At 36.2% G+C, this 26,436-nt stretch overlaps 1 protein-coding gene across 1 annotated transcript in view; it reads right to left on the reverse strand.

The window, feature by feature from the left end:
- Positions 1 to 1,410: 1,410 nt before the first annotated feature.
- LOC131427177 (uncharacterized) overlaps positions 1,411 to 26,436 on the reverse strand; it is a 96,719-nt gene continuing 71,693 nt past the window's right edge. The window contains exons 4-7 of the mRNA XM_058590149.1: positions 16,253 to 16,392; positions 2,330 to 2,603; positions 1,884 to 2,276; positions 1,411 to 1,806 (exon numbers count right to left, since the gene is read on the reverse strand). Coding sequence (XP_058446132.1) covers positions 1,612 to 1,806; positions 1,884 to 2,276; positions 2,330 to 2,603; positions 16,253 to 16,392 — 1,002 coding nt within the window. The 3' untranslated portion in view covers positions 1,411 to 1,611. The remainder of the gene's footprint in view (positions 1,807 to 1,883; positions 2,277 to 2,329; positions 2,604 to 16,252; positions 16,393 to 26,436) is intronic.

A 26,436-nucleotide genomic window follows, 5' to 3' on the forward strand; every position in this document is an offset into this window, starting at 1 on the left:
GTTATGAACCAGTGGGGTGGGGTTACCGTAGCAAACAGAGCAAACTTGTCATGCTGGTTTGGAACGAAAAAATACCAAGATTGATACCAGATAACTCAAGCTTTGATTATATATGACATTCATTGTTGATATGTCTATAGATCTTGAATTTCATAAAATTCCTTTTTGGTTCTGATTCCATAAGCAATATAAACGACTCTAACGAGAGGTTCAAGCTGTGCTGTCGGACCCTATTCACATATTTGTAGTTGCCATCATAAAGGAGGCACATATTAAAGGAGGCACATACATACTATTTATTTATTTTGTCGTCAAACTATAGTGGACTATTACATTACATTGAATACATTCTTTACTACATGTGATACTTTCTAAAATAAACCATCCAATGTTAAAAAAAGCTAAAGTATTATTTTGGGGCCTCCGGTACAGAATGCTTCAAATCTCGACACCAATCCATTCTAAAGAGTTGATGTGTAAGGAGAAGAGACCCTGTATCTTCTCTGTTGGTTCCTAGAACCTTCTTTACAGGCCTGCGAGTAGGTAAAATCGGGTTTCTCTATTTTCCAAAAAATAGAAACTATGAAATTTATAAAATGTCCACTAAAAAAAAAAAAAAAAAAAAAAAAACAAAAAAAAAAAAAAAAAAAAAAAAAAAAAATAAAAAAAAAAAAAAAAAAAAAAAAGAGTTGATGTGTTCGGCGTGTTTTCTTATTTTATGTTAGAAGATCACTTTGTACCAAAATAAACAACTAATTTTCCTAAGTTTCAAAGATAATTCCATTCTTTAATTTATCAGGTGTGAATATGTACTTCAATATTATTACAGCCAGGCCAAAATATCTCCGTTGCCCTGGTTTTACTTTTTGCTTTCAAAGATATAATGACGTAAGTGACATAACCGACAAACCGCATTTCTTACAATATGCACATGTTTTCAGAAAGTGACTAATGACCAAGTTCAAATGTATTATTGCTGATACAGTTGGGTTCGGGAATGTTGTCAAATATGCGACGTAATTAATGGATCTACCAAAATTCGTGTAAGAAATTGTCTTAGTGAAAAAATTATAAATTATAATTACCCAGGTCCAGAGTTCAGGGGTGCAAGCCAGTTGTTATATGTGGAGCCTGAACTGGAATGATTTTGAGTGTCTGAAGGATCATATCACTAGTCATGTAAGTGACCTGTACACTTCTTCCAAATTGTAGTACCCGGACTTTGCATTGCTTTGCGTAATATTCAGCCTTTAGTAAAAGTTCCTTTTTTCGTCAAGACTGATAAAAACCCTATAGTAATCTTTCCAGTGGTGTAGCGATGCCTATCTCATAAACCTATAAAACGAAAGTTTTGAATGTTGAATGAAAAATTTAAAACCACTACTGGGAGTCATAATATACAAAAATGTGTTCGGTTTTGGTGATTTATTAAAATTATCAGTTCTTCATAGTTGTTTCTCAATTTCTAATACATGTCTATTCCTTCACGAACTAATGCCTGACATAGATTAAGCAATCACTTTCTAGATGGCAGTTGTTTCATTACTTTCTGGAAAGAACTCAACACGGGCGAACAGAATTGTTGTGTGATTAACAAATCACTAACATCCCTTAGTAGTAACCGAAAGAAATGTCGTGTAGTGGCGCAGCTCCTCCCTGTGGCAAAGCGTAGTCTTTCGCTAACTGATCCAGAACACTGGTGCTACGTCCTTGAGCTGGTCGAGCCTGATAAACAGCTGGGGCAGGTCGGGGCTGAGGGTCTGGTGCATATGCAGACTGAGTGGCAAAGGCTGGTTGGGGAGCAAGCTACAGGGAAATAAACGTAGTTTATAGTAAACATTTTCGGAATATTTCGAACTCGAAACTCAAACATTGATAATTACGTTTGTGTTTGGAACTGGGGCGGGAGCAGCAGCAGCAAATGCTGGTGCGGAGTATCGAATTCTAGGTTCCGGAGCAGGTGCTGCGACTGGGAAGGTTTGTGGTCGTGTATCGTAATTCGGCTCAGGCCGAGCTGGGCGTTGCTGAGGTGAATAGATCACATCAACAGGAACGGCATTTGAAATCTGGGGACGTTGCCGGGGAACAGGACTGGCGACTGGGCCGAAATTTGAGTGCTGAATGTATTGGCCTTGCTGATATTGTGGTTGTGGTTGAGGCTGAGGTCGTGGTTGGGCCTGTGTTTGATGCTGCTGCTCTTCTTCGTAGTCATAATACTGAGGTTGAGGGCGGTGCTGAGGCACTTGCTGGAATACCGGCTTTGCTGGTCGAATCTTCTGAAAATATATTCATGTAAAGCGTTGTTTGAAAAACTAAGTGATGTGTTTACCTGCGGTCTTGGGGCAGGAACATTGTCTTCGTAATCTAAAAGAGCATCCTTTCCTGTCGTTTCATCAACAAGAGTTGGTGGTGGAACAGTGATACCTTCACCGGAAGGTTGGAATCCATATTTATTAGCTCCGTATTCGACCACCTTGACTTTACCACTTTCATCGACGTACCCGTATTTACCCTTCACTTCACCGGTCGCTAGTTTCGTTTCGATTTTGAACGATCCATCTGCGCCCTCATATCCATATGTGTACGATCCGTCTTCATTGTGTCTATTTTGTAACAAGAAAAAAATGAACATATTTTTTTAATGTATTGCTTATTGCAATATGAATTAAATATAAATTGTCAAGATTTAATTTGGGTGTTCAGTCACAATTGGTGACTTTTCAGCTCTATTATACACATGATTTGGTTGTAACCATTAAGACATCATTCGCTTCCGCAATTCTGTGATTTTTTGTTGAAAATTGAAAAACTTCTTGAACTCATATAACAGATCGGCTGAAATGTTCGTATCGTTTCTATGAGAGGGCGCCACTAGAATTAAGTCCATACCATTTTCAGTTAGTGCCAACCTTCAAAAGATACGTGTATAAATTTGACAGCTATCTGATTATTAGTTTGTGAGATATTGCATTTTGAGTGAAGCTACTTTTGTTATTGTAAAAAAAATGGAAAAAAAGGAATTTCGTGTGTTGATGAAACACTACTTTTTGATGAAAAAAAGTGCCGTCGATACCAAAAAATGGCTTGATGAATGTTATCCAGTCTCTGCACCGGGCGAAGCAACAATTCGTAAGTGGTTTGTAAAATTTCGTACTGGTCATATGAGCACCGAAGACGATGAACGCAGTGGACGTCCAAAAGAGGCCATGATTTTCAATGACCGTAAAGTGAAGTTGATCGAGATAGCTGAAACCCTAAAGATATCAAAGGAACGTGTTGGACATATTATTCACGAATATTTGGATATGAGAAAGCTTTGTGCAAAATGGTTGCCGTCACAAATGTCACAAGTCGATGAAAACCATGCTGAAATTGAACGAATTGGGCTTCGAATTGCTGCCTCATTCACCGTATTCTCCAGATTTGCCCCCCAGTGACTTTTTCCTGTTCTCAGACCTCAAGAGAATGCTCGCTGGTAAAAAATTTAGAAGTAATGAAGAGGTAATCGCTGAAACTGAGGCCTATTTTGAGGCAAAGGACAAATCGTACTACAATAATGGTATCGAAAAGTTGGAAGATCGCTATAATCGCTGTATCGCCTCTGATGGCAATTATGTTGAATAATAAAAACGAATTTTGGCAAAAAAATGTGTGTTTCTATTAAACGATACGAACTTTCCAGCCGAACTGTTACTAACTTACTAGTTAATACAAAGAACGAATCGAATCATGGGTAACAATTAGGAATTTGCTTATAATATTATGTGACATTATATCTAATAGTTTTCTATATGTGAGAGTCTGTGTAGCTCATTTGTACTAAGCCAGAGAGGGTGCTTAAAATCAATTTCAGAACTTTATTCTGAATCCTTTGATGCGATTTCTTCCTGATGGAGCAACCACTTGACCACTCAGTACTGAATAAAGCATGGTTGGTCTGAAAATTTGTTTATGAATTAATAATTTGTTTTTAAGACAGAACTTAGCATTTCTGTTTATAAGAGGATATAAACATTTAATATATTTGTTACACTTTGCCAGGATTCCTTCTATGTGATCCTTAAAAGTGAGTTTTTTGTCATACGTTAAACCTAAATATTTTACCTAAATATTTTACATGTCCATTCCAGGCCATTCAATTTGACTATGAGATTATTGCTTTGTTTAAGAAAAGGAACTCTGAACTTGTGAGGGAAGATAATTATTTGAGTTTTTACTGCATTTGGTGCAACTTTCCATATTGACAGACAATCACTGAAAGTATTTAAACTTCTTTGTAGGTGTTTGCAGATCACACGTAAATTTCTACATGTATCGAGATTTCTGACAACCAACGAGTAAATTTGTAAGGTCAGAAATGAAAATATAAAGGGTAAAACGCATCCCCTAAGAAAATGTTTTTATATCTTAACTAGAGAGAATAACACGTGAGAGTTACATGCATGACTACATTCCGTCACCATTATTTCTCATAATAATAAATTCTCAGAATGCTTTGAAAAATACATGGAATATCTTATTTTTCAAAACCCTTAAAAATTTATCAATTTAAATATATGCGGGGCATGACGCCCGATCGTGGAAAACATTTCAAATTACGCGAAATCAGGGTTATCTGAACATAGAGGCAGAATCCATCAAAACAAAAAAAAACCCTAAACTACAATGGGGCAAAAGCAAGGGGAGGACGCTTAGAACAATGTGCCAATCACACATTAACACAATGCATTTATCAATATTGGCACTTTCGTTTTCATACAATTGCACAATCGCGGCACACAAAAGGCTCAGTTTTGACAAGTAGACATGTTTCATGGGGAACAGCGTGGCACACTTATGTCGTTTTCGTTTTTAAATTGCACTACACCGGTGTAGCGAAAGCTGCACCTAAACCGTTCGTTTTTACCAATTCGCGACTACGAAGTTGAGTTTGACAGCTTATGTGTGTGAAGTGGAAGTAAACAAGCAGAAGTAAAAATGTGCTAAATTTTAAACGTACCGTTTTTATCGATTTTCGCTTTGCTGTTTGAAATGGTTAGTCCTAGTGTTTTTTAAAATCTTCGAAAATACTAATTATGTTAAATAATATAAAATAATCGCTATGGGCAATGCCTATTTTTCCGTCTTAAAAACAGTGATCGGTATCTGAAGAAAAGTAAACACAATTTCAGAACAGCATTTATGAATGAAAATCTATCACTATGTTTCAAAATTATTGAGATTGTTTTAGAATAACATGTTTTCTACTGGTGGTGTAATTTTTTCATATAAATGTTTCCTTTAAATGTGAAAATAATTCATTTTTCGATTCATCATTAGGAGCCGTCAAAAAGTGATACGTTTAGTGTATGTGTGAACTTGACGGATGTTTTCAGCTACGCTGCTGGAGGAAGCCGCTTGATAGTCGAAGGTGAAAGAGTATTCAAGGCTGGGCACCTTCTGATAGTTGGAATAGATGAGGTCCACAATGATGGATTTGGCATATTTTCCACTTGTCTGCAGTCATCCTCTCCAAGTGCCGAGCCGCATACAATAAAAATTCGCACCGACAGAGAGTTCTCTACTTGGTCATTTTTATGTACTTGCAAAGCCGGTAATGGAAAATGCAAACATGTGATGGCAGTTCTGAATCATTTATTAAGGTTTGTTTACTGAATATCCGTGTGAAATTATCAATCACAAACTTTTTTCTTGTTATAGAAATCCAGTTATACCTTTGCTCACTGTAACAGATTTGAAACAGAGGTGGGGCAAAATCGCTGCAAAAACTGCCTCAGATATATACAAGGCAACAAAATTAAAGGATCTGTGTTTCAGTAAACAATGGTTAGGTGATACAGCACTAACTAATGTTGCTCTAAACGAATCTAACTTTGAAGAAACCCCTGAAAAAAAATTCGCTTGAACAGCAATTTTCGCAGTATTGAAACTGATGAGTCAGAAAATTCCCAGATTTTGAATCACTTTGTGAAAGGTTTTTTAATGTTTCTAATAATGTTTGTTGAGTTTTGACTTGATTTTGTATTTTTCAGCTTTTCCCGAATGTTCTCTCTCCTACGAGATACACGGTAGACCAACAAATACAAACGTGCCCAAAATATTAAGTAAAAAACCCGATATATCTGAAGAGCTACTGTTGATGGGGGTAAATAACCATAGACAATCTACGGACTCATTATGTTCTTTGGTATCATATGATGAGGATATTAGTTCAGCAACACTGAAAGCATATCTGAGCCAACTTTTTGAAACCAATCGATACATAGAGTATAAATATTTGATCGGACCTCTAGAAGCTGACTTGTGTACATTTTACGAACTGAAAGTTTGTGTATCTTCCCGTGAGAGCATCGGAATTTGCCTACGAACTCTTCATCAAAATTCAAAAGAATGGATTGAAGAACGAAGTCTCCGGATCACTGCCTCGAACGCTTATCAACTATTTACGTACTATGTATCACAAACTTGTAAAGGGAAAGACTGGAAACGAAAACTGACAAAACTTATTATTCCTAAAGAATTCAACTCACCTGCGATTGATCACGGTAAAAAATGTGAAACAAAAGCAATGCTTGCATACGAGAAATCCACGGGGAAAAAAGTTTCACGGTGTGGATTAGTCATACCACCGCGTGTGCCTTGGATTGGATGTTCTCCAGATGGTTTGGTTGTTGAGGAACGGAAAATAATTGAGATAAAATGTCCATTTGTAGGAAAAACCTTAGGAATTCGTGATACAATTGAAAATTTGCCGTATATAACTAAAAACACCTCGATACTTCGTAAAAATCACCAGTACCATGCCCAGGTACAACTAAATATGTTCATTCTTGAATGCACTTCAGCAGATTTTGTTATTTATTCTGAATTTGACGAACAGTGTTACATCATTAATATTAATTATGATGAAGAATTTGTTGTAAATATGCTAAATAGCTTGAAAGAGGTGTACTTTAATGTTTATTTGAAGAACCTTTGCACACTGAAGAATTAAAACGAATTATTAAAACAAAACGAACTAAAATCTTTTATTTGACAATATCGGATTCGATAAATTAACAATTGCACAAGCAATAATCATGAGTTCATCTAATACAGGAACAAATCTTGAGTCTACCTTAGAATTAAAAAACGAAAATATTCTTATTCGCTGAATAGCGCGTTCAACGTGTACCCGTGCTGCTGCAATGGAGATGTTAAGAGTTGCATCCATTCTGCTTAACTGCTTCGCTGGGGCATGTAAAAATGGGGGTCTGACAAGTTTAATGCCTTTTTGTTCGCACTCTTTTCCAATCATGAAACCCTTGTCCGTCATCACTGCTTGACCTGGCTTGAACCGATCTAAAACCTTCTCCTCTAAAACAATTTGTTTGTCAGATGTTTTACCTCCATATCCTGCACTAATATAAATTATGCTTCCACCAGGTGGCACACCCACCAAATATTTTGCCGTCTCACGTGATTTATAGTGCGAATATGTATTTATTCTGCAATGCAAACTCTTGGGTTTCATTATTGAAATTTCAGTGCAATCCAGCACAGCAACAACGTCTTCAAAATCAGGCCTAAAGTAATAGGATGTATTGTTAGCAATTTGCTTCTCAGAAGGCCAGTATATAAGCGGTTTGAGAGCAGCACTCAGGTATGGTAAAGTTCTATGGAAACAAGACGAAATCGTTTGAGAGTGCAAACGAAATATACCCGATATACACCGAAATGTTAGATTAGTTTTTAGTTTGATAAAAACAATCAGTACTTCTTCTTCTAAGCTAACTGATGAATGAGGTTTGTCGCGGTATTGTTTCAAAAGCATAATAGCTTTGACAATGGAATCCAACATGATACGCGATTTCAGCCCCGTCCAAGCTAGCAATTCGTCATCGTTCTCAAAGGAAATCGCAAGAGTTCGTTTCAGATGAAGGTTTTTCAAATCAATGCTATCAACTTGAATGTGCTTTTCAACCATGACGCGTGCTACTTCATTGAATTCTTTGCCAGAATTTACTTCAGGTGACATAGTTCTTGCCTTTTTTCGTTTTTCAGGATTCTGCCGATTTGAGGCACGGATTGAGCGACAATCAATCAGTTTTTGTTTTAGTTCCGTAGTAGGAACACAAGGCAAATTTGTGTCGGGGATTGCAGAAGGCCTGAGAATTAATCTCTGTGTGGTACGGTTCATGCCTGAGAACAGAAACCAAGTTGCATTTGTCTGAATTTGAATTTAAACGTATTTAATACTTACTTGGGGGAAAGAAATTTATTGCAGAGAAATGTGAACTACATACACGAGCAGTTTTCGTTGGCTCGATTTTGATTCTGAGTCGTTGCAACCATGTCATGTATCGTTTTTTGTCTGACTTTTTAGGGAAGGAATGGAACGATATATCTGGTCGATATCTATTTTTGCAATCTGGAACATAACACATCGTTCGGCTAATCGACTTTTTTGTATTGTTGCTCTCATCAACAAAATCAGAAAATCTGTTTGCGACCCCATCCGAACAACTTTTCACATCCATGATCTGCAGAATTTAGAGAAGAACAATTGCAAAAAAATCTCGATTACATTGTTTTGTTATATAATGAATTGGTATTTCATAATGAAATTTCCAAGAAAAATTGTTTTATCATAAAAAATTAAATATTCCCTTACCTATGCGGATTGCTAGCGCCGGGAGAGAAGTTTTATTTTGCTTCTTATTATCAGAATTCCTGTTACGACACACCACAAATCAAGTGAAAAAGGTAAAGCACAAGACGTTTCAATTTTTACCACCTCAACACGCACAACATCACATAAAAAACCAGAGAATTAATTAATTTTATTTTAGCGAAAAAAAGTCTTCTTTTGTTTACATCCACTTCACACACAGATTAAACTTTCATAGGTAGCAGCACCGTTCCTTCTAAGTCGCGAATTGCACTTCACCAGTGCTACACTTTTTCTGCACCGATACCACTGGTGTAGCACTCATCAAAAGTTTGGTGTAGCTCTGTGCAATGGAATCGTTAATTGTAGTCAATGGTTACTGTTTATGTTTTCGTCATTTTTGTTCGTTTATTCATGCCTCAGTGTAGAACTGCAGCGGTGTAGTGCAAATTAAAAACGAAAACGCCATTAGACTCACAGTATATCACGTGATTTTTAGAGGCACAATATAGTTTGTGTTAAGCGACTTTCCCCTTGGGCAAAAGGCACTTCTTCTTCTTCTTATTTGAAGTTTTAGCCTTTTCATAGACGAAATATTAACCAAGACTGTTCACTATTATTCATTAAATTGATAACTTGTACATAATTTTTGTAAGTGAATTCTTAGGCATCTTCCCCACATATTTTGGATCATTTTTCCATCGTCTGTAATAGACCTAATTTTTTTGTGATACATCGTCTGTAATAGACCTAATTTTCGAAAAACAAAACATTAACAAGAAAGTTCACTGGTTAATTAATTGAAATCGTCTTCCTCACTCTAGAAAATTACTAAGGAACGAACGAAAATAATTACACATTACGGAGACATAATTGGTTTATGGTTATTTTTCTAGATGATGACACTACCAAAATTTTAAAGTTATCTATTGTTATTTCGTTTCATGAAAATTTAAGTGAAGAAAAGCAAGAGGAGCATTTTACCTCGATTATTTTGCACATAATTCCACTGAACATGTTTTGCAAAAATATAGATCGATATCTTGTGAGTATTTGCAAATCCCCTTTTAAAAAAATTTATAAATTCACTAGCGCATTGGAATGTCAAATATGCTCCAGTGATAAAATAGATTCCATGAGTGGTGAAAAACATGAATATAATTTTCGTTCGCAACACTCAATTTATTTAAGAAGAAGTCTAATCTCAAAAATTATCAAAAACGACAAAGACCAAGAGCGCAAAACCAGTAGCAATACACTGAGGTCTTTTATATGCGGTCTTTTTTCATGCGGTTTTTTTTAATGCGACTTTTTTATGCGAATTTACAGAGCTATGCGGTTTTTTTATGCGAAGTTTCAGAGTTATGCGGATTTTTATGCGAATTTTCAGAGTTATGCTGTTTCCTTTCTGCGGGTTTTTTATGCGAAATTTTAGAGTTATGCGGTTTTGTTTATGTGAAGTTGCAGTTTTTCTAATGCGAGTTTTCAGAGTTATGCGGTTTTTTTCATGCGGTACGTAAACTCGCATAAAAAAGACTTCAGTAAAATCCTTATCAGATTAACATGACCACATTTGATATTCATCATATTAACTACAATCGAGTTGCATCCTTTACTTAAGAAATTATTAATAACACTGTCAAAAAAAATGATACTATCTCTAAATGTCTAGGTAGTGAAACTACACGTTATGAAATACACTTATTTTGATATGATTGGAACCACTGTGCGAGTGTCACCATACTTCTCTTTTGTGTAGATAGAAATAGTGTGTTTGAACTCGCATCCATTTCTTTAGGATCAGGACTTACGATCTGGCTCTATTTTAGGTACTTTAGTTACAATTAGTTTCACGGAATAAACAAAAGAAGATTGAACGCAAAATAAAGTATTGGTTAGATCGGAAACTAATTGTTTAAAAAAAATTGAATAACATGAACAAAATACGCGTCGACTGCTTGCCATTTGCAGGAGATCGAAAGCCTTTCTGTAATGTTTAAATCCATTTGATGCAAACATTTCATTGAGGCGAGGCTAATCGATGGAACAGTGACCACGGAACACGATTTACTCTGAGTACGAAATGGTTCATCGGAATTCGATTGAATTTAGCCCTGGACCAAAGTCATTAATTAAACAAAATACATGGAAACATCTTTTTTCTGTAAACCTAAACCTGTAAGCTTCTATACAGGTGACCTTGGGATAAGGAAAACACACACACATCGACAATTTGAACAATGGATCTGTATTGAATAAGGTTCTCGTACATGGAATGCTTTTCATTTCTCTCGCTCAGCAGTAGATCGCTTTACATATACAGATCAAATAAATGAAATTACGCACGTTCGAAGGAACTTTCAATTGAGTTATCCGAAGTGCGTGACAATACTCGTCGATAAACCATAAATACGAGCAGTATTGACACGAATAAGCAACATCCGACCATTGAAAGGAAGAAGAAACATTATTATTCTGTTGAATGAACGATCCAACCCCCATCGGAACCCCATCAACCTAGCAGAGTGCTACACCCCTAGGCTACCAGACGCTTCAGTGGTAAACGTTCATCGATTGCTCATCGTCGCTATTCACAAGAAAAATAGATTACATCTCAGAGCAATCGACGATTCTATTTTTATTTACAACCCGACTTCACAAGTGTCACCAATGTACAAAAGAGAAGTTCAATCCCGTAGAACGGTATGTTATAACTTTTGAAGAAGAAAACGATGCTAGAATTTGCACTCAAAACCGCTACGGCATTAGCAAGAAGCAAATGCTCTTAATGTTATTAAGTGTATTTACTGTTCCACATAAAGAAGTGCTAAAGTAACTGTTTTGAACTACACTTGATTTCCCTTCCTGTCAGATACGACCGAAACCAATCCAATCACGAACAACGGAAACCACTGCTAAAAGATTTAACATTAAGATTCGTGTGGTTGCAGAAAAATATGTGTATAAGTATTAATGTCGACATGCAACTACGATTGTACATCATGATGCGGGTCATAAAAGATAAGATAAAAAAAGATGTACAAGAAAATAGATTTTGGAAAGTATATCGTTTTTGCATGAGTTCAAAACATAAACCTGAACCAGCTGTGAACGATAAAATATAAGTCATGGAGGGAAGAGGGGATAACACATACCCTATCAGAAAATATTGCTATATTTATATAACTATAATATTACAGAAAAATAAACGAACACGGTGAATTTTCTAATAAGTATCAAAAAGATAAATAATTTAGATACGATATGTTGATCGGGTACTCACCCGTTTTGCCTTTCTCATATAGAAAGGGTATGCAATCGACTTTTTAACCAAGGCCAAGAGGGCCGAATGTCATAAACCTTTCGACTCAGTTCGACGAACTGAGCAAATGTCTATGTGTGTATATCTTCACAAACTTAGATTCAAATAAAAGGTCTCCCATAGCCTGCTATTGAATTTCATCCCGATACAACTTCCGGTTCCGGAGATACAGGATGATATCATAAATAAAATAAGCCTTGGTTCCCCAATGTAATAGTACTGTAGTTGAGCAACCTGTGACACCAAAAGCGCCGTCTGATGTAGAATGGGTGCCTAAGGGCTCCTAAAATGCATGTACAAAGTTGCTTGCGAATTTAACCACAGTAACTAATGGAAAAAGTACACCCGTTTCTCACTTGAAGCGCTGTCGGTGTCACCGTACAGTGGGAAATCTAGGTTAACTTAATTTATGATGATATGCACAAAAAATGGAAAAAATATGCGTTCACTTTTTTCAGAGATAGCTGAACCGATTTTCACAAACTTCAAATGAAAGGTCCCATAGTTTGCTATTAAATTTCGTTTGGATCCGACTTCCGATGCCGGAGTTACATAGTAATATGTGAAAATAAGAGAATTTTTTTCTTGGAAACGGCTTAACCGATTTTCACAAACTAAGATTCAAATGAAAGGTTTCCTAAAAATTTATAGAACATTTTATCCAGATGCGACTTTCGGTTCCGGAGCTAAAGCATAATAGGTGGAAAAATAACAATTCATGGAGTATTTCATAAAACTGTCATAAAATTTCTTCAAGTTTGCAGAACTTGTTATACTGTGGAAATAAAAATTTAATTCGGTACTACTGGTCCTCCCTTATCCTGTTCCGGAGGTACCGAAAGTAGTGAAGAAAGTTTCCAAAAATAGAATTCACTTCGATTTCTCTGTGATGCTTGAACTGATTTTCACAAATCTTGTTTTAAATTAGAGATCATATTATCTTTAAAGACACTGTGAAATTTCATCCGGATCCGAACTCCGGTTCCGCAATTACAGTGTCAAAGTTTTCAAATCGCCATATAGAATGACAATATGTACAATACCGGTACGTGGTGGTACGGTGAAAGAAGAAAACGAACGATGCGTGCTTTGCTCTATTTCGTACACACTATAAAGAAAACGAGAAGGTTACGGATGTCTGCTACTAGTGTGTGATATTGGTAAAACACGGTGCTACGGTTGATAAAAATTTTACATATTTTATGATAAGTGCGACCGAAAGAATAAAAGAATGTCAATGAATTGATTTTTTTTTAAACTATTCTATTTGCACAGCCGGTAGTGCAGTAATACCGTGCCGATGGTGTAGTGATGCAATAATAATATTAATAATCCTACTTTATATTTCATGCTGATGATCCATGCTGTTTAGCTCGACTGCAGAACTAACAGAAACGCAGGTTCGCTTCGTTTGTTAGATTTCGTTTAATTGATTTAATCGAAATAGAGCATGAGATAGTAAGTCTGCAAATGCAAAAATAATCTCACTCACTTTTCTTCAAGATTGCCCAATCGACTTTCACAAACTTCTAGGTTCAAAGGAAAAGTCTTACAGTTTCATAGGTAATTTCTAAATTTGTTGTGGATACTACTTCCGGTTCCGGAAATACAGGATAAACAGGATTTGTAAGTTTTGTTAGATTAAGTCCGAACAACCTTTTCTACTTCATTTCAATGAACAGTTGTTTTTGCGAATTCCACAGTAATATTCATATTGTTATGAGTAATATGAGAAAAGCTTAAAACAGGTTTTTAAACTGTTATAAGTCGGCAACAAACTATAGTTAAAGGGTCTTGCCGAATGATTGTTTTACCTATAATTTTAACAGCTGGTTGAATTTTCGGGCATAAGTCAAGGAAGAATTTTCATGAGCCTCCATTTTATTGTATAGCATACAAATGGATAGACTGAAGATAAAAACGCTACCGAGTTTTCTGTTGTAATAAAGCGGTTTGGAATCGTGACAACCACAAAGTGACCCGTCATTGAAATTTTATCTGGTGATAAAATGCAATAAAATGGAGGATATAGAGAGTAGGCTAATTATAAACAAGACATTTCACTATTTATGTAAAGCTTCCGTTCCAATAAGGAATCAGATCTCACAATTCGATAGTTATTAACCATAACGAATAAGCAGATTTTTCATTGGCAGAAATATTTTTGGTAATCGAAAGACCACTCACTTAGATAAACAATGCACGGAAAAACTAAATCAATTACTTTGTCTTCTTTATAGTCACCGCCACTTCGTTAAATTTTGTTGTTTTATTGATTCTTTTTGGTGAGAAAAGAAAAGAAGCAATGAAACAACATGTTTTGATTCCAAATTTGAATCAATTACTATCTCTAAATTCAAGATCTTTTTCGAGGAACAAAACTGCTACCGGGAGTGTGGTGCATCCGAGGTCCTATACACACTATCGTCAAAAGATCGTCGCAATTCACTTAAATTTACAATTCAAAACAACTTGATTTAGAAGACTATCGACTGGATTATTTTAAACTATTTTGTGGTGATCGGTTTTTCAGTCACTAGTGGACTACCGAGTATTTTTGTTTTAACACCCAACGTTTCTTCTTATTTCGGTATTTTTTTCATGAAGAAGACAAAACTATTCGTTTAATTCCACTAGTGACTGAAAAGCCGATCACCACAAAATAGCATATCATCAACTTCACCGCTAATTTAGCTGAAATGGACATCGAAACGAACGCAAAATATATTTGATTCCAAGATAGTCGAATTATCCTTCTTCAAGAAAAGTGTTCGTATTTTCGTGACATACTCACTGACATTTTTCGATGTCAACAAACTGATTTTAATGATATATGGCTTCATTGGAACTAACAAGATCTTTTTTTCGTCACTAACTTTTTCGTTCCCCCTTCCCTGTCTCTTCACCATCTCGATGGCAACTAATTAGATCTCTGTCGTTTTCAGACATTTTGTCCCCACATCCCCTTTTTACCCCGTTTCCACAATATTTTTTTTTTTCATTCTCTTCCGTAACATCACCATCATCGCCCACGGAAGACTGCTCCAGTCGAAAACCAGCATGCGCGCTACCCGCCGGGCCTTCAAAGCCTGGGGGTGTTTCCCGCGGACCCACACGGACCGAAGGATGCGGCCAGCATAAATATTTACCAACGCCGTCTGGGAGGCTCATGCAATATTCAATTCATCGACCACTGCCGATCGCCAGCTGAAAGCTAGGTTTTCGAGAATCCGAGATGACGTACTCTAATGATACTATCCTAGTTTTAAGTTAGTCGTTAATTAAGATTAGATAATACCCTTGGCATCTTAGAGCTTAAACATTGTGCTTAAAAATGTATTATATTATTGAATAAAAAAAAATCAACATCAACCAGGAAATTTCAGATTTTATTTACAGTATAACATTCCAGTATAGATTAAATTTGAGGTAATGAAACTGCAAACTGTTTTTAATTACAGATAACTGCAGAGTAGTAGCTTATACACTGAAATTTGATTCGATTTATTGAAAACAAAATGACAAACACAGCGAATAATTTCTCTGTAAATACATTTGTTTACATAACTACGTGTGTTAGCATCATGCTGGCTAGTTGCCAAATCTTTTGAATGATTTTTTCCCGTTATTAAATGCTCCAATTACTGCCGGTCCATTGTTGATGATTCCACTTCCTCCCCCAACGCCTCGATCCTGCTGCTCCTGTGATCCATACGGAGCTAGATTTAGTGCTCTTGGATTGTACTTGGAGCGAGTCTTCTCCGCCGATCGTAATTTACAATTGTTCCGAGCTGCAGTAAAGCATCGTTTTCGGTAGAAATCTCCATGCTCACTTACGGTTTCAGACGAATCAAAAAAAGATAGAAAAAGATAAAATGATAATTCAAGTGCTCATACGTCGAGAGCTGCGGCTATAGATTCGAATATGATTTATTTTTCAAAGTGTTCTAAAAACATAGTGGATCCAGCATTGATGACTGTGGGAGAAGGAAGTGGAACATCAGCAAGCGGGCTCGACATGCAAAATGCTTGTGTTAGGCGAACCTGTGAAATTAATAAAAAAAACTCTCACTGATAAAATATCGCTACAGGACCTGTAATCTGTAAAGTGAAACCAAGGCATTCACAGTGATATATTAGCAATACTCAGTAACCCCCTACAAAGTGATAATTAATTGGTATTCCACAAAAGAAAGCATATAATTAGTGCCGTTTAGCGTTAGATTAGAGATCCAAGCTAGACAGGGCGGGGTGAGTGGTAAGGGTATCCAATTAGCTACCTGTTGATCTGCTTCAGAATCGGTATCGGGGTAGGCTTTGGCTCTGCGGCATTTGTACCGATCCTGTGCGGTGCTGGTCGATATTCCTGCTGATAGTCCTGCTGAGCTATCACGGTTCCCATCAGACAAGCTACCACCAGCTGTGGAAGAAATGATATGGACAAATTAAACTGTGAATGCATTCAAATTCGCTTGCTGGGAAAATATCTGTGCAAATTGTTGTTAGGTGAAATCAACGAGGTACAATTGAGGAGACGAACACTGATGTGTTGCAAATATGCCATGAACCGAGTGATGTAGTGAAATTAATATCATAAAATGTTATACTATTTTTTCTGATGGTGTAAACATGTATGAAACTATCCTATTTCAATAGGTGAACAATGTCAACTGAAACAAATGACGAACTCAACACTGGAGGGAAAATTTATTTGTCAGTGATTATGTGTACATGGGTTATGGTTGTTAAAGTTTTTATGATTTCCGCTAATAATTCAATACATTATTTGTTCGATTATTTATTCTTAAGAAGACAAACTTGCTGTGGCGTTCAACTTCTTCTTTCAATGAGCGCCAGATTTTTAATGCACAAAGCAATCATCTCATGATTTCATGATTTCAGCTCCGCGCTTTAGAGCCTAAAACCAACGGTTAGGGTGGTTAACAGTTAGCCTACTAGTTCATAAAAAAGGCCCTGTTGCTCTTTATACCGAAGCAATTAAATTATTAACTGTTGCCAATTTATCACGAAAATAATACGGCTTTCGTTTGATGATGCTTTAATCTAATATTAATCTTCAGAACCGGTGACAAACAAGATGGGGAACAGCAGACAAATGCGTAATCGATAATCGAAAGAGCACAAGCAAAATCATTTCGTAGTTATGACAAATTGTGAAGCATACCCTGTGCGATAAAATGAAAGTTCTAAACATAAATCAACAGTGGAAGTATCATTAATTTCTTATCATACTTCATTTAAACGTTCGTTGTTTACATGAATTTATATCGGTGAAAACAATCGATAAATTTGCAAGGCTTTCACAGTTTCTTTGGCTCTGTTGAAATTATTTTTCCTACGTTGAATTTCGCTGTGAAGTGTGTAAATGAAATTAGAAACTAACTTTGAATTGAGTTGGTGCACATATACTCATTTTAACTACTTTTTGCATCTTATTTCGTGAGTCCATGCCTAAGAGAGTTTTAAAGCCGATTTTCTGATACTTTTTATTGTTTGGTATAAATAACACTACACCGACGACACTACACGATTATTAGGACATCGGCGTGCCGTTGATTGTAAATAATGGGTTCCAAATATCTTTGAAAGATATGCATTTCCTTTGAAAGATACACGTTTTTGCCTTTCTCATATAGAAAGGTTATGCAATCACTTGAAAAACCGACTAGTGAAAATTGGCCCGGAGGGCCAAGTGTCATATACCATTCGACTCAGTTCATCGAGCTGAGCAATGTCTGTGTGTGTATGTATGTGTGTGTGTATGTGTCAAATAATCTCACTAGGTTTTCTCGGAGATGGCTGAACCGATTTTGACAAACTTAGATTCAAATGAAAGATCTCATGGTCCCATACGGGATTCCTGAATTTCATCCGGATCCGACTTCCGGTTCCGGAGTTATAGGGTGAAGTGTATTACATATTGTACACCGTCACATAAACCAGCGAAACAAAAAACGTAAAAAATTTCCTAAACTGGTCTCAAAACTACACAAATCGATAGTTATTATCAGAAGGCAACTAAACAAACCGATTCCGGCTATCCTGGTTCCCGGTATCCGGTTCCGGAAGTACCGGAAATAGTGGTCATATATACCGAAATGGATCTCACTCACTTTTCTCAACGATGGTTTGATAAATTTCTACAAACTTAGATTCAAATGAAAGGTCTCGTGGTCCTATACGGAATTCCTGAATTTCATCCGGATCCGACTTCTGGTTCCGGAGTTATAGGGTAAAGTGTATTACATATTGTACACCGTCACTTAAACCAGCGAAACAAAAAACGTAAAAAAATTTCTAAACTGATCTCAAAACTACATAAATCGATAGTTATTATCAGTAGGCAACTAAACAAACCGATTCCGGCTATCCTGGTTCCCGGTATCCGGTTCCGGAAGTACCGGAAATAGTGGTCATATATACCAAAATGGATCTCACTCACTTTTCTCAACGATGGTTTGACCGATTTCCACAAACTTAGAATCAAATTAAAGGTCTTGTGGTCCCATACGGAATTCCTGAATTTCATCCGGATCCGACTCCCGGTTCCGGAATTATAGGGTAAAGTGTGTTCAATATTGTACACTTAAAATATTTTCGGATGCAACAAACATTTAAATCGTAATTTAAAGTGCGTACTAGAAGAGTTTGTGTGTCATGTTAGTTGGTGGCTGTTCGAACCGACTTTGATTATACCGGTTCTCGGGTTCCGGTGCCGGAAGTGCATATAATAGTGAACCCATTTCGTTTCCTTAAGGATGACTTACTAAATCAAAGCACTGTTTTATTCTGTATGTTATGCATAAACAATCTCTTGGTTTCTTTCAAAAATCGAAGAGAAACATTTTGAATAGAATACCACAATATTATATACATGAGAAAGGCATCATTACACCACTAGGTGGATTAAAACAGGTTTTTTTTCTTGTTTTACTATGGGACGTCATTTCAACTCCGTCCCGTGGAAGAATAGGTAGAACTTAATCATGAATATCGTTTTCTGAGTAACACCAATACGCTGATTTGCCAGTTGATGTCGAAGAAGAACTGCACAAGGAAAAAATGCCGTCTGATCAAATCACTGTTCCACATAATTATCGAATATCAAAAGTATAAACCGGTTCATCGGGATGTCATACGATGCACGAACTGTTTAAACTACGGCTATGGAGCTAGAAACTGCCACATGAAAAGTCAGTGCGAAAAATGTGCCGAGCCCCACAAGACCAACGATTGCCTACTAGATGACATCGGAGTAATATGTGTGAATTGCTATGACGATCATCCTTCTACCAAATACAAATCATAATACGGAATACTTCGACAAAATTTTCAAGGACACATTTTGCATCGTGCGGTGCACTGTCATGATACACTGTCTGAGTGACAATGTACTTTTACGAGTTTTCTATAAAACTAGCAACACTGAAGGGTAAGAACAAGTTCACCATAGTTACTGTTTATTATAGTGAAAAATAAATAAACAAACAGTTTTTATCTGATAATCAAGATAAAAGCGAAATGTAAGTTAAACAATAATCTAGAATGGTTGAGCCACCATGAATATACTACTAGCTGTATTGATATTTGTAGATTCGTGGGTGTTTGTGTTCATTGTTGCAGTTTAATACAGCAACGATAAACATAAACAAACAAGTTTGTTTTGCACCGTAGCAACTAGCATAAAGCGTTGCCAGAAACGATCTCCTTCCACATTTTCAAACTATCGCAATAAAAGGGAGTAATTTGCTAAGCTTACTTGTTCAGGCTGTGAACCAAACTTTGGCGGTTCGTTTGTATGGGACTTAGGGGTGTTATTATTTGTATTTGCTTCTACTATCAAATCGTGTTCCAAACATACTGATTTCACAAAAATTCAACAACAGGCGTCTCGTAAACCATCAACGCGCAAGAATGTTCCACAGATGGATGAAACTAACTTTCAAATTTGCCACCAATTCCTCACAGCAATCCAAAAGATCCTGACGCTTGATCACAAAAAGATTCTTTCTCCAAAATCTCTCCTGGATGGGGCAATAATCAACCACAAGCAACTCTGGTGACTTATTCTATTCTGAGCAACTGATCGTCATTTTTGAAACAATGATCGAATATGCAGGAACAAATCTGCTGAATTGTCCGATTTTCTTCAAGAGAAGAATATTAATATGTCTATTTTAACTGGAACTCATCGTAGACCTGAAATTTATTTTTTCATTTCGAACTACCGAATTCTCCGGCTGGACAGGACAACTACCAAACGAGGGGGAGTTGCAATTAAACGATCCATTCAGCACAGGCTTCTGCCTGCCTTTAAATTGAAACTTATAGAAGTCATCGTAAATGAGATTACAGCCACCAAACAGTACAAAACAAACTAATCTTCGAGATGGTACGTGTGCGTCATTGAAACAAGATCTGCCTATGCTCACTCGACGACAAACCATGTTCATCATTGCTGGAAACCTGAACGCTTGGCAAGAAATGTGAGAAAAAAAAAAGACGGAATCTAAACGAACTCGTCAAAGACTACGAAGCTGGACTACCTCGGAGAACCGGAAAGAGATCTTTCCTTTTCCAAGAGCTATGGGCTTACTCTTTGTCCTATCCAAGCAGTTTGAAAAGTCAATACAAAGACGATTTCTTGCATTCACTAATGAACACGATATATTTCTGGAAGAACAGTTTGGATTCCGGAAAGAAAGGTAGACCATCCACCAACTCACAAGGGTTAACAACGTCATCCAGCAAAACAAATCATAATTTGTGGCACGATGGCCTGTTGTTTAAACTGCATCGATATAATTTTCCGATATATCTTATTAAAATTATCAAAAATTACCTTGCAGTTAGAGCATTCCAGGTTTCTCTGAATAATGCACTTTCAGATAGTTTAACTACTCATGATGGTGTACCCTAAGGAAGTATCCCAGGACCTATCCTATACAACATGTTTACATCAGACATGCCACCTCTCTCTGGCGGTGGTGTTCTGTCACAATTTGTTGATGATACGGCCATTCTTTACAAAGGTCATAAACTACAGACAGGTCTGAATGCTCTAATTGAATATTTCACAAGCTGTAAAATTGTGATCAATGCAGCGAAAACTCATCCAATGGTTCGACGAAGTTATCTATCTAGAACTCACCATTGACAGATTTTGAGGTCAACCTCTGAAATACAAATAATTCTAAATTTGCCCGTATTAGGTTAAGGATAGTTATAAGTAGAATGATATTTTATTATAATTCAAATAAATATTATTATTGACACTAGTATGTAACACAAGAGTAACTGCAACATCTATAATTAACAACGAATCGTATGTACAGCAAAGACAAAAAAACACAGACGACTAAGGCAATACAACCCCACTTAGTGTTGACAAAAAAACAAATTTTAAAAATCGCGACTGAAATTTTCACAAGTGATTTTCAGACAAAAAAAATCATCGATCAGAAAACTCACTGCAGAAAAGTTCAGTATTAATTTTTACACAAAGGGATTCTAACTGAAACTGAATGCACATGGCAAAAAATCAGTTGTCAAAAGTTCAATAGCGAACATTCTCAATGATATTCAAGAAAAAAGTTCGTACATTGAATATATCTGAAATGATTTTCGAGTAGAGATTTTTGGAACATTAATTTTCATAACCGTTATATCTCAACCCATTGCAGAATACATGATGAATAAATTCGCCGATGAACAAAAACTGAACCTTTCTGAAAATGTTTAGTGTGCGTAGGGTGGTTGATAAGTGAATCAATAGTGAGGATGTATTTTAAATTTATACGGCACTATTTTATTTCCAGTTTAATCTAGATAGTGCACTGTAATAAACCGGCTGGAATTAAAGCAGCCTTTCGTCGCTATAATCACTGTTTGGAATGTAAAAAATATATTGCAGTTCATATTGACCACCCTACGTGCATCGAAAATGTCGCAGTTATTATTTCTTAGTTGCGGTTCAGTTGCGAATTTATCCAGTAGAGATGTTTTTATTCATGGAAATATAATAATTGAATCTAGCACAAATCACTTCGGTATCGAACTGAAACGTGGTGGAAATTCAGCATCGAAATATAATCGAAGACTCTTCTTGCTTTCGATTATTTCTTTAGTGATATTTCTGGGGGTGAAAATTCGCCATCAAGTTTCGCTGACACGAAAAATCACTTGTGAACTTCGAGATTCAGAGTTTTGTGGATGCTTGTTTCAGGAATTAAAATCTCGGAAGTGATTTTTTCAGTCACTGAGTTTTTTAGAAAATCACTTGAACTGATTTTTTCAACGAGTGATACTGAAATGGACTGTTTTCTGATCATGATTTTCCCAACACTGTCCCCTCTACAAACAAATTAAATACATTTCACCTTAAATTTAAACGAGAAGCGTTAAAAGTTTCAATTTCTAATAAAAGTTCCATGTAGTATAATATAGTCTCATGTAGTATAATGTAGTCACATTTCTCTGTTTCTCTTTCCCACTGAACGAGTAACGGGCAAGTTCGGGAGGATAATGAGAATTGAAAGAAAAGCAAATTCAGCAACTCGATGAAGCAGATTCTGTGCTGTGCTTTGATTAATGTTATACAATTGAAGTCGGGGCGGGATGCAGCTTCCGCTACTACAAAAGGACATTCCGTGCTCAGCAGAAACCGGCACAAATACATTTGGTAGCATAAATTCAATCAGTGCCGAAGTATGTAAGACCGTTCCACCTGGAATCGATTTTTGTCTAAAACAAGATAAACTATCTCAACTATGTAATCGGTAGGGTAAAATATGATACTGTTAGTCCACAGGAAATATTGCGGTATTTCTAAATGTATTAATATATTTTCTTCGATAATGTGGGTATTTCGTTTTACTAATCCTGAAAAACATAATTTTTAATGATTCTGGTAGAAGAAATATGAATTGGAGGAGAAAAACACATTTTCACGCTTCAGGTGGATAAAATGTTTATTTAGTCGACGCAAAATATTACATCGATGAGCTGCCTAATAATATTTCCAGTTTATTCATATTTTGCATTAGACGACGACTGCCATACTTGTTTAGTAGAAAGATACTACAAAGAGAGTTAGTGTTAGTGATAAAACCTTTGTTTAAAAAAGTTCTGAATGCTTAAAAATCCGACAAGGACGCTTTATACGACGTTCCTCTATAATCGAAGTGAATATGTATAACCAGTTTTGAAAACTTCGTACCATTTTTGCTTCGTCAATTTTAAGACAGTTAGACATTTCCAGCACACATCATCCTGTAATTTCGGAACCGATAGTTAGATCCGAATTGAATTTAATAACAATAAATAGGATTATTAGACCTTTTTTAGCCGAGTTTGTGAAATTCGGTCCAGCAAAACGATTCGCGAGGCAAGCTTCATTCCGATTGAATTGGAGACCATTATAGTAAAAATCAGTTTGTGAGGTTATCTACTGCCTCCATGCAGAAAGAAAGACTACAAAACTTATCCATTAACTTTAAGATTTTGATCATTGGTCACCTCGGTTAATGGGAAACTTAGTACATATTTCTCATATATTTTCTAATATTACTTGCATGTATGAAAACCTGAGTTAGGATACAGATAAAATACAAAAACAAATTATGAACTATAAATAATTTCATCATAACCTATGTTTTTAAAATCGGAGAAGCCATTTCCGGAAAAATTGAAAACACATTTTTTATTATTCGGTATCACATATCATCCTATAGTTCTTAAACCTGAAGTCGGTTTCGAATAAAATACTGATAAATCAATTGAATTATATAACATTTCACTTGTATTTCCTGTTCTTAACAAGCTGAATGGTACATGAAACTCAAACCTTCAGAATACGGTTCAAAAGTCGGTTTTTACGGTGATTGCGTACCAAAGTAACCAAAAGCTCGGATATAAGGTGATGATTTGGCTCAAGCAGCTTATACAGTTTATGAATAACTGTAGATAACAGATACACAGACTCGAACAAAATTATTTTAAAAATCTGAATAAACTTTCAATTTGTTATAAGTTGGAAACAAGAAGCTAAGTCTTGCCATCTACTCGACTAATTGCCGAGATCTTTTAAAACGTTCCACTGCATTCCGAAGTGAATATAGCACTCGAAATAGAGTCGTGAAGTGAATGCGGCGCCCAAAATAGTGTCGATCGCGGTGACATCTACAATTATTCGCCACGTTATTCACTGCCAATAAAATGTTCGCTTTGTTAACAATATATCTCTAAGTTGACCAATATCATACCAAAGATTGTTTCGTCTTTTTAAAAATATGTATGGATATTTTTAGGTGACTTTTTCCTCCACATCTCAATAATACAAATTTCGAGCACAACACAATAAAACTATGTTTGGAAGCATTAAAATTATCACTACTACACACTAAGAAAAGTTTACATCTTTATAGATGCACATAAATGGAGCGTCGCGATTCACTTACATTCACGATTCAAAGCATGTAAATATAAGTCATATCAGTAACTTCACAGTTAATGTAGCTTAAGCTTACATCGATATAAACGCGAAGTTTATTTTTACATGTTAGTAGATGTAATATTGTGCCATCACCGAAGAAATTATGGCATGTTTGAATTTACGTCAAGCGTAAATTTCATTTTTTTCTAAGAGTGTACTATATAATATTACGTACAACAATTGTTCGATTATGACATGGTTAGGTCGATTTTAAATACAGTACAGTATGAGCCTGTACATCTGTTTGCTGTAGAATAGCATTTTAAGCAGTTCATAATAGTTCACGCACGACGCAACTGAACGAAATTCTTCTTTTCAGCAATGAAAAAGTTTAGTTGAAGCTTGTTCTTCGAGTTGTCGAAAGTTCCACGCGTAATTTTAATCTCCGAGAAAGTTCACGTGAGACATGTTCGGAGACAAGAGTAGACAGACCTTTTCCAATCAGGCCCGTCAGCAGGTGTCATTCAAGGGAGGGGTTTAAGGGAAGGGTCAAGGGAGCGAGGTTTTTAAAACGGGCCTGTTCCAATACTGCGAAATTTTTGGTTTCTCCAGTCTATCTTTCTACAGGGTGCACCATCTGGATGTATCCCATTTCAACATTGAATAACTTCGCCATTTTCAGCCGATTTTGACAGATAAACACAATTCAGAAACAAAATTCAGTGTCATTAGAAGTCGATACAAACCAACATTTACTTCTATTTGAGACTAGTCAGTCAGATCGCTATTGACATGTTCTAAAATCCGATGATTATACTTTAAATTATTCACAATTTGGCGTTAAAATGCTCTCTTGGTTGACAATATCTCTCAAAGTTGACCAATAGCTTGCTAAAGATTGTTAGAATCCGTCTATTTCAAAGAACTGTTTTTTATAGGTAACTTTTCCGTCATATCCCAATAGTACAAACTGATGGTTGCGCAATAAAATGATGCATTGCAATTATCACTACTATTTCGAGGGAAGGCATAGGAACGAAATTCTTCGGGCCAGAAAAACTCTGACCTTATGTTCGGGATTGGGAAACGCACTCCACTATTCCCGCCCCCAGAACTGGAACTGAGAATAACGGCATCCATTGGCATATTACACTGGCGTTTGATTTACCAACGATATTGTTCATTCCTGGTTGGTTAAAACAATATCGTTTGCCTCTTCTACAGCAATGTAGACGAGTGTTAATTCGAAGGCTTCTGACCAACAGCTACGCTTGACGAGACAGAGGGCCGTATGAATATGTTAAAACGTAGCATGCTTGAATTTCGGTAGTAAATGCTACGTGTGGATCACTTTCCTGTCAAAACATGCTACAAACTGTAGTATTTACTACAAGTTTTCGGTAGGTAGCTCTAGAGGTTGCTACTCGTGTGTTTGCTGATAAAGTGAAGTACAGAAATTAAAAAAAGTGACATTTTTACAGATGTAAGTTCGTTTCTTGATTAGTGCATGCTTATGCCAGCTTTTCCGGCTCTGTGTCGATACGGTATGCAGTAAATGCTTAAATTCGGAAGTAGCATTAACTACATGTTCGAACTTGTTTTTTATTCATACTAAACCGCGTTATACTCTGTGGACTTTGTTTTTGAGAAGATACTACAAACAACAGACTTTACTACATTTTATTCATACGGCCCAGTTTGTAGATTCTTATTACTTTTCATTTAAATATTTTATTATTTTTAGTTTTCAATGTTATTTAAGCGAAATATAAAATAACATAATCGATTCACGAATAAATCAATAACTACGATGTTTAAAAATGTTGACTGCATTTATCTCGAATGCTTAGTGCAGGATAGGAAAAATATTGATGAATGATGGCGTCATAAGAAACACTGCCGGAACTGCACACAGAGCGAACGAATGTATTCCATACTAATGATGATGGCGGAGAAAGGCTTCTACTGGAAGAAATTATCGAGTTCTTTGGAGTTGATTCATTGGACTTT

Source organism: Malaya genurostris, chromosome 1 (assembly GCF_030247185.1).
Source record: "Malaya genurostris strain Urasoe2022 chromosome 1, Malgen_1.1, whole genome shotgun sequence".
NCBI classification, from domain to species: Eukaryota; Metazoa; Arthropoda; class Insecta; order Diptera; family Culicidae; genus Malaya; species Malaya genurostris.